Source organism: Cebus imitator, unplaced genomic scaffold (assembly GCF_001604975.1).
Source record: "Cebus imitator isolate Cc_AM_T3 unplaced genomic scaffold, Cebus_imitator-1.0 Scaffold188, whole genome shotgun sequence".
Taxonomy (NCBI): domain Eukaryota; kingdom Metazoa; phylum Chordata; class Mammalia; order Primates; family Cebidae; genus Cebus; species Cebus imitator.
In genome coordinates, this window is record NW_016107503.1 from 4,463,852 (window position 1) to 4,473,111 (window position 9,260).

The window sequence follows — 9,260 nt, forward strand, 5'->3', positions numbered from 1 at the left end:
AAAACCAGAAGAGATACTATAACCAGAATAACCAGGACTCACAGGGCTAGAAGGGATCTCACAATTCTACTTAGTCTGATCCTCTCTTTTCATTGTAATCAAGGTATGGGAATCTAATCTATCCTTACAATTAAGAAAGGGAGTAAATATTTCTCATTCCTATTCCAATCAAAAGTTACAATGATCTGTGGTAAGGATTAAGCCACCCCAAATCTCATATTTATAAAATGTTAAAACTGAAAGAGACTTTAACAATGAGTCATTTTATGGGAACTCAAGAGTAAGATGAGACTAGCCTGTAGTCACAAGTAATAGTAAGTGGCACAACCAGGACTAGAACCCAGGTTTAATTTCCAGGCCTCTGGTTCCTTTTACTACCTCCAACTAGTCCCCAAATCAATGCTACTGTACCCTGGGTCTCCAGTATATATGCTTCCTTAAAAAGCATCTGGACCAAAATGAAGCGGCACATATGACTCTCACAGTTACAACACTGCAAAACCAATCCGGAGAGGCCAGGTGCAATGGCTCCTGCCTGTAATGCCAGCACTTTGGGAGGCTGCGGCAGGAGGATTGCTTGAGCCCAGGAATTTGAGACCAGCCTTGGCAACACAGTGACACTTTGTCTCTACAAAAAATTTCAAAATTGTCTGGGCATGGTGGTGTGTGCCTGTAGTCCTAGCTATTTGAGGGGCTTAGGCAGGAGGATAGGTTGAGCCCACGAGTTCAAGGCTGCAGTGAGACATGGTAATGCCGCTGCATTCCAGCCTGGGCAACAGAGCAAGACTCTACGTCTTTATTTATATACTTATTTGAAACAGAGTCTCACTGGAGTGCAGTGGTGCAACCATGTCTCACTGCAGCCTCCGCCTCCCAGGTTCAAGCAATTCTCATGCCTCAGCCTCCTGAGAAACTGGGACCACAGATGTGCACCACCACAGCTGGCTAATGTTTTGCATTTTTAGCAGAGGCATGGTTTCGCCATGTTGGCCAGGCTGGTCTCAAACTCCTGGCCTCAAGTGATCTGGCTGCTTTGGCCTCCCAAAGTGTTGGGATTATAAGCGTGAGCCACCATGTCTGGCCGACAAGTGCAACAGTATTTCAATCACACCATTTTCTTCCCTCCTTCCTTCTATCATCCTATTCCACCTTCTCTTTTTTATTGTCCTTCCTAGACCAGTGATAAACATGGATACTACTTAATTCTGCCATTGGCACTATAAACAAAAGAAATCCCTGACTCCTATATTTAAGCCCAGCGGTTATAATAAACAGCAAAGCTTGGGACACAGAGGAGTGATTAAGAAGCCCAAACTGCCCTGGGCTTGAATCCTGGCCTCATTACTTCCTAACTGTGCAACCTTGGGCAAGTTAGTTTCCTCTTCTGTAAATGGGAAATAATAATAGCATCTATACCACAGCATTATTTGCGAGCATTAAATACAGAGTATTTGACAGAGCATGGTGGCTCACGCCTGTAATCCCAATACTTTGGGAAGCTGAGGTGGGAGGATCACTTGAGCTCAGGAGTTAGAGACCACCCTAGGCAATATAGTGAAACCCCATCTCTACAAAAAGAAACAAACAAAACAATGTGCCAGGCACCTGTAGTCCCAGCAACTTGAGAGAGTGAGGCAGGAGGACCGCTTGAGCCCAGGAGGTCAAAGCTGTGATGGCACCCCTGCACTCCAGTCTGGGCGACAGAGCAAGACCCAGTCTCAAAATAAAAGATAAAAATAAAAAAGGTATTTAACATAGTACTCGGCCATAATTAGGCATTTAATAAGTGGCAGCTAAGAAAAACTTTTTTAAGTGTCTGGAAATTACTTTTAAAAATTCCTGGGGTGAGCTTCAAGTAAGTGACAGTAAAACAAACAAACAAATCTCCTGAGGGGAAAAAAGCATGTGAATGGGATGGAAGCAACATGAATGGCAGAAAGCTGAAGGCTATTGAAGCTGGGTAATGGGTACATGGGGGCTAACTGTATTTTTCTTCCAACTTCTTTATTTATTTAAAAATTTACACAGCCAGGTGCAGTGGCTCATGCCTGCAATCCCAGCACTTTGGGAGGCCGAGGCAGGCAGATCACGTGAGGTCAGGAGTTGGAGACAAGCCTGGCCAACATGGTGAAACCTCATCTCTACTAAAAATACAAAAATTAGTCAGGCATAGTGGCACGTGCCTGTAATCCCAGCTATATGGAAGGCTGAGGCAGGTGGATTGCTTGAAACTGGGAGGTGGAGATTGCAGTGAGCCGAGATTGTGCCACTGCACTCCAGCCTGCCTGGGCAACAGAGCAAGAGTCCATCTCAAAATAAATAAATAAATTAATAATATATACACACATACACACTCTCTCTATATATATATAAAATCACATTTTAGTGTGTGTGTGTGTGCATACGTATACACAATAAATGTTAAAAAGAGCACCCTGGCAATCAGGCCTCTGGCACTCAATCCAAGCTATCTTCCTCATAGTCATCAGAAACTTTACATGCTCAGTAAGCAGCAACTCTGCTCCAAGATGCTTAAGACCTCTGCAAAACTAATTCTATTCATGTCCTTTAACAAAATAGGATTACATATAGCACATCTGTTGAGAGTTCTCAATGGGAGGCACCACTACTGTTTTGACAAATATTTCTGCCACAATCAATTGGGAATTTTACCATAATAGATCTTTTAAAAAGAGAGAAGCATGCAAAGGCAGGGATTGGTAAAAGAGACCAGAAGAAATGTGGAGTTCTGAGTATCTTAAACTCTCTCTTTGTGACCTTGAGTAAGTTACTCTACCTGGGGTCTTCTCTTCTGCCATCTGGAAATAAAAGACATTGCTGGCATACTCTCTTCCCTGATGCAGGGAAAATATATGCACCGGAGCCTGAAAAAAATGGGTTCAAATCCCATTTTCAAATTCTAGTTCCACTTCTAACAAGCTATGTGATCTTGGGTAAGAATCTTAATCTCTCAGACTCCACCTCTCTGTAAAGTAAGAATACTACCTGCAGGGTTGTTGTAAGGGGAAAATGAGACTTCATATACAGTGCCTAGACCAGTCAGGCACATAATACATGCCCTCTGCGTCCCCTCTGAAATCAGAAGGCTGATTTATCCCTCCGCATTCAAGACTGTAGTCCTTGAAAGCAAAAGACCTTCAGGGGACTTCTTAATGGCATAAGTTCTAAAAATAACCCAAGTGAAAACTAAGGGCACCTGTGCCCTTAGTGAGCTGATAAAGGTAAAGTCTCATTGGGAGACAAGGTTTTCAGAGCGCTCAGTTTGGGTAGGATTTATCTTCAGAGATTCTAGCTTGGTAAATGTAGGCTAGAGTCTAGAAATCTGAATTTTAAGCAGCTTCAAAAGTGACTGCCATGTAAGCAGACTAGGACCATACTTTGAGAAAAACTGACATACATACTGCCTTGTGTAAAATCATTACAAATTATGTAGAGAAACATTATCTGCTCAACAATGGCAAAATCAGGCCACTTCAACATAAGAAAAGCATAATTTACACATGTCTATTGTTTGTGTGAAGAGAGAGAGGGAAAGGGAAGGAGGGAGGAAGGAAGAGAAGAGAAAGCATTGTTTCTTGTATATTACATTCTCAACCATCCAAATTTGAGATTCAGTCTAACTTTGTAAGTATAAAACAAAAATGTTTTTGATCACACTGGGTATTATAAACTAGGCACAGATGTGAGCTCTCTTCTGTATTCGGAGATTTGGAGGACAGGGAAACTTACACAAATCTTATTTATCTTCCAAGAATCCTGGAGTGGCCAGGCGTGGTGGCTCACGCCTGTAATCCCAGCACTTTAGGAGGCTGAGGCAGGTGATCACAAGGTCAGGAGTTCCAGACCAGCCTGGCCAACATGGTGAAACCCCGTCTCAACTAAAGATACAAAAATTAGCCAGGCGTGGTGGCACGCACCTGTAATCCCAGCTACTTAAGAGCCTGAGGCAGGAGAATCACTTGAACCCAGAGGCAGAGGTTGCAGCGAGCCGAGATTGCACCAGTGCACTCCATCTCCAGAAAAAAAAAAAGAATGCTGGAGTATTTTTTCAAGATTCTACTTAATAGCCGATAATCTGAATATCCCCACTCTACAGAAAAGAAACTAAAACTGAGAAGTTCATTGTATTGCCGAAGGTCTTACGGTGATGTGACAACTACTGATTGTAGTGGCCGAGCCTATTTGTAGGTCTGTTCACCACACTTAGGTGCTACGGTTAATGGCATCAGGGCCTATGGGCTCAGAGGGGTTCATTTGAGAAGTTTCAATGTATTGACCATGACCTAATATTGGCTAGGCTAATGCATTTGAATACTGATACTTGAATACATATTATACTTATAAAATTCAAACTCTGATGAGATTTTCTTCAAAATCTGACTACCGTATCACGTGACTAGTACGTAGTTATATGTTGGCACTACGTTTTTAAGACAATTCCACAAATGTTTAAGCATATTTTATACACAATGGCAAAAGACCATGGGGAAACATCTGTGTATCAACTATACTCGAGTGTTTACCCGGGTGATTACAAAATATAAACAAGTCTAAAAATGACTTCATAACAGCTTACTGTGTTTATTAAATTCAGATTTTCTCAATTTTGCCACAGCACAACGTAGACCTATCTATTACTTTCACACCTTGCACTGTGCCTGGCACATACTCAGTACTCAAGAAATATGTTTTGTTGAATGCACAGATGAAAAGACAGTGTGTTTGGAGTACTGTAACTGCAAAGAAACAGTATATATTCCACACTGGCATGCAGAAGACCTTATGAAATTATTTTGATTCCATTAACTTTTCAGGACAAGAAAACTTCGTTGGCTTTGGCAAAAGCAAAAGATTACTGCAGAAGTTGATGGCCCTTTAGTATTCGGCCCTTTTCACTAAAAAGATGGAAATGTATTTGAATCATGCATTAATAAATAGAAGACAATGTTATTATCTTAAAAAACAAGTGGATGTTTTAGAATTCTGTCTCACACATAGCAAAATTCTCCAAACCAAAATTCTACCAAGATTTAATTACGCTTAAAATATTTTGCATTTTCTAATTCAACCTGCTGATACACAGAACACTGGTAAGATGGCTCCCGGATCTTCGGTAATTTTCTAAGGTAAAGAGATTTCTTATTTTTCATCATATAAGCGATTAAAATAACCAATTTAGCTAGATACAAGGTTACAGGCTAAGTTCAATGGCTGACTTGTTTGCATTCTTTTTTCTTGTTGTTTTTTTTTGAGACACTGTATCACCGTATCACCCAGGCTGGAGTGCAGTGGTGTGATCTCAGCTCACTGCAACCTCCACTTCCTGGGTTCAAGCGATTCTCCTGCCTCAGTCTCCTGAGTAGCTGCGATTACAGGCACATGCCACCACGCCCAGCTAATTTTTGTATTTTTAGTAGGAGACAGGGTTTCATCATGTGGCCAGGCTGGTCTCAAACTCCTGACCTCAGGTGACCTACCAGCCGTGGCCTCCCAAAGTGCTGGGATTACAGGCATGAGCCACTATGCCCTGCAGTGAGAATCAACATTCTCTCCTGAAAAGTACACAGAAGGTAGAAAAGAATTCAAGTGACCTATCAGAATCATTACTAAAGTATGAAAATGATAAAGACGGACACTAACTTATAATAGTTAATGCTTTTTTGACTTTATGATAGTGTGAAAGCAATGTGTGTGCAGTAGACATTGTACTTCAAATTTTTTTTTTTTTAAGTTTTCTGCTGTCTTTACAAGTACCTCAAATTTTTGTTCAAAGTTTAAATAACTTTAGGCCGTGCGTGGTGACTCACGCCTGTAATTCCAGCACTTTGGGAGGCTGAGGCGGGCGGATCACTTGAGGTCTGAAGTTCGAGACCAGCCTGGGCAACACGGTGAAACCCCAACTCTACTAAAAATACAAAAATTAGACAGGCATGGTAGCAGGTGCCTATAGTCCCAGCTACTCAGGAGGCTGAAGCAGAACTGCTTGAACCCGGGAAGCGGATGTTGCAGTGAGCTGAGATCATGCCACTGCACTCCAGCCTGGGTAACAGGGTGAGACGCAATCTCAAAAAAAAAAAAAAAAAGTTTTAACTTTATTCTAAAATAGGCTTTGGGTTAGATGACTTTACCTGACTGTAGGGTAATATGTGTTCTGAGCACATTTAAGGTAGGCTAGGCGAAGCTTTAATGTTCAGTAGGTTGGGTGTATGAAATGCATTTTTTATTTAGTATTTTTAACTTAAGATGTGTTTATTGGGATGTAACCCCATTATAAGTGGAGGAGCATCTGTAATTGAAAAAACTTCAACTACACGTGAATCTTCCAAGAGAGAAATTTTAAAATGCTATGAGAAATTTTTGTGTTCTTTACTAATTTTATTTTTGACAATTTCCATCCCTGTATCTATGGCAGATACAAATTGAAAACTAATTTAAAGCCATTTAAGGAACACTCCAGGCAGTCCTGTTCAATAAAACTTTCAATGATGATAAAAATGTTCTATACCTGTACAGTCCAATATGGTAGCTACTTACTGTGCACATATGGTTGCTTAGCATTAAAATGTGGCTAGAGCATCTAAGGAACTGAATTTTAAATTTTATTTAATTTAAATAAATTTAAATTTAGATTTAAATAGCCACGAGACTAACAGCTATTGAATCAAACAGCAGAGTTCCAGGATGATATACTAACCAAGAGCACTACAGAGCATAAATGTTTAAGCAACTGCAGAAATGGAAGCTGTAAAAACAAATGATTTTGCTATTGCTAAATCATGACTAAAATAATGTCTAATGTTAAAAATCTACGCCGGGTGCAGTGGCTCACATCTGTAATCCCAGCACTTTGGGAGGCCGAGGCAGGCAGATAATGAGGTCAGAAGTTTGAGACCAGCCTGGCCAACATGGTAAAACTCCATCTCTACCAAAATACAAAAATTAGCTGGGTGTGGTGGCAGGCACCTGTAATCCCAGCTACTCGGGAGGCTGAGGCAGGAGAATTGGTTGAACCCAGGAGGCAGAGGTTGCAGTGAGCCAGGATCACGCCACTGCACTCCAGCCTCGATGATAGAGCAAGACTCCATCTTGGGAAAAAAAAAAAATCTAAATATCGTTCTTATAAATTGTATCTATATCCTATTGTAATGTTTTATACAACTTTTGTTTTAGCACTTTTTAATTTAAAAAAAGTTATTATTAATAATAAAATTATGGGCTGGGCTCAGTGGCTCCCAAAGTAATCCCAGCACTTTGGGAGGCCAAAACGGGTGGATCATATGAAGTCAGCCGTTCGAGACCAGCCTGGCCAAATGGTGACACCCTGTCTCTACCAAAAATTACAAAAGTTAGCTGGGCATGGTGGCACATGCCTATAGTCCCAGTTACTCGGGAGGCTGAGGCAGGAGAATCACTTGAACCCAGGAGGCACAGGATGCAGTGAGCCTAGATCACGCCACTGGACTTCAGCCTCAGCAACAGAGCAAGACTCTGTCCCCTGCACCAAAAAATAATAAAATGATGTACCAATATACAGTAATTTAAGATTTTTGTGTGTTAAATGGAGAAACACGATGGACTCTGCATCAAGATCCCTATTCCCCACTTTTTTAAAAATTAGGTAAGCCACTAACCAGGCTGTAATCCTCTCAAAAATGACAGGTTTAAAAGGCAGGAAGGGGTATTTTATAAAAGGATTATGGAGACATAAACTTACCATGACCATTTTTCTTTGTTCATATAGCTTCTGTAATTGGTAGGACTTTTCTTCTGCTTTGATGTAGCCTTTCTTCACATCATCGACCGCCTATCACCAAAACAGAAGTAGAGAAGAAAGGAGTGTAAAAATCATTATTATGTACATTCTCAATGAAAATCGACACAGATACATTTTCAGCAAATCTCTTGTCCACTTGAACCACCATCATTACCAGTGAACTCTGTCACATGTCCAGGGATATGGTCTGGCTCTGTGTCCCCAGACCATATTGAATTGTAATTCCCATGTGTCAAGGGAGGGACCCGGTGGGAGGTGACTGGATCATGGTCTGGTTTCCCCATGCTGGTCTCGTGATAGTGAGGGAGTTCTCGCTAGATCTGATGGGGCTTTTTTGTTTGATTGTTTTGAGATGGAGTCTGGCTCTGTCGACCAGGCTGGAGTACAGTGGCACAATCTTGGCTCACTGAAATCTCTGCCTTCTGGGTTCAAGTGATTCTCCTGCCTCAGCCTCAGAGTAGCCGGGACTACAGGTGTGAGCCACCATATACAGCTAATTTTTTTATTTTTAGTAGTGATGGGGCTTCACCATGGTTGGCCAGTCTAGTCTTGAACACTTGACCTCAAGTGATCACCTGCCTCAACCTTCCAAAGTGCTGGGATTACAGGCATAAGCCACAGCGCCTGGCCTAGATCTGATGGTTTTAAAAGTAGCAGTTCGCCCTGCCTACACTCTCTCTTCCTGCCTTGTGAAGAAGGTGCTTGCTTCTCCTTCACCTTGTGCCATGATTGTAAGTTTCCTGTGGCATTCCCAATATGTGAAACTGTGAGTCAATTAAACTTCCTTTCTTTATAAATTACCCAGTCTCAGGTAGTGCCTTTATAGCAGTGTGAGAATGGACTAATACATCCAGTAACAGGTATACTTACTGGAATAACTAGCATTTAAAGAATATCTAGCACATGCTCAAGCACTGTTCTAAATATATGTGAGAGATCTGGCTTCTCATGTCAAGAGACTTAAATATCAGTTATTTTATACCTGTGTAAACAATTAGAGAGCACCGAAAGACGCTATATGATGCTGTATTAAAGGTAACAATTAAATAGCAAACAAGTATGGTACAGACAGTGATATGTGCAGTCAGAATGGATGCACTTATTGGTAATTACAGTTATCAGGGAAGCCTGGGGTGGATCCACAAAGCATAGATTGAAGAAGAGAAATTTTAAGCTAACATCAGGAAACAGGAATAAGTCTGTGCTTAAATACTTTGAGAAAACAGATTTACCTGATTTAAATAAAGGAATAGGAGACAATGCAAGATAATGCTGGATAGGCAGACTAACAACAGATTATAAAAGATTCTAAAAAGCAGGCACAGGAATTTAGACTTAAGGAAACAAATAACAGGAAGCTAAAATAAGCAATAGAAAACGGTTTCTTCTGGCCAGGCATGGTGGCTCACGCCTGCAATCCCAGTACTTTGGGAAGCTGAGGTAGGTGGATCTCCTGAGGTCAGGA

The 9,260-nt window shown here is 41.2% G+C and overlaps 1 protein-coding gene across 5 annotated transcripts in view; it reads right to left on the minus strand.

The window, feature by feature from the left end:
* SNX27 (sorting nexin 27) overlaps nt 1-9,260 on the minus strand; it is a 90,921-nt gene that overhangs the window by 7,378 nt on the left and 74,283 nt on the right. For all 5 annotated transcript variants that reach the window (XM_037744887.1, XM_017546234.2, XM_017546235.2 and 2 more), the window contains one exon: nt 7,736-7,825. In XM_037744887.1, coding sequence (XP_037600815.1) covers nt 7,736-7,825 — 90 coding nt within the window. The remainder of the gene's footprint in view (nt 1-7,735; nt 7,826-9,260) is intronic.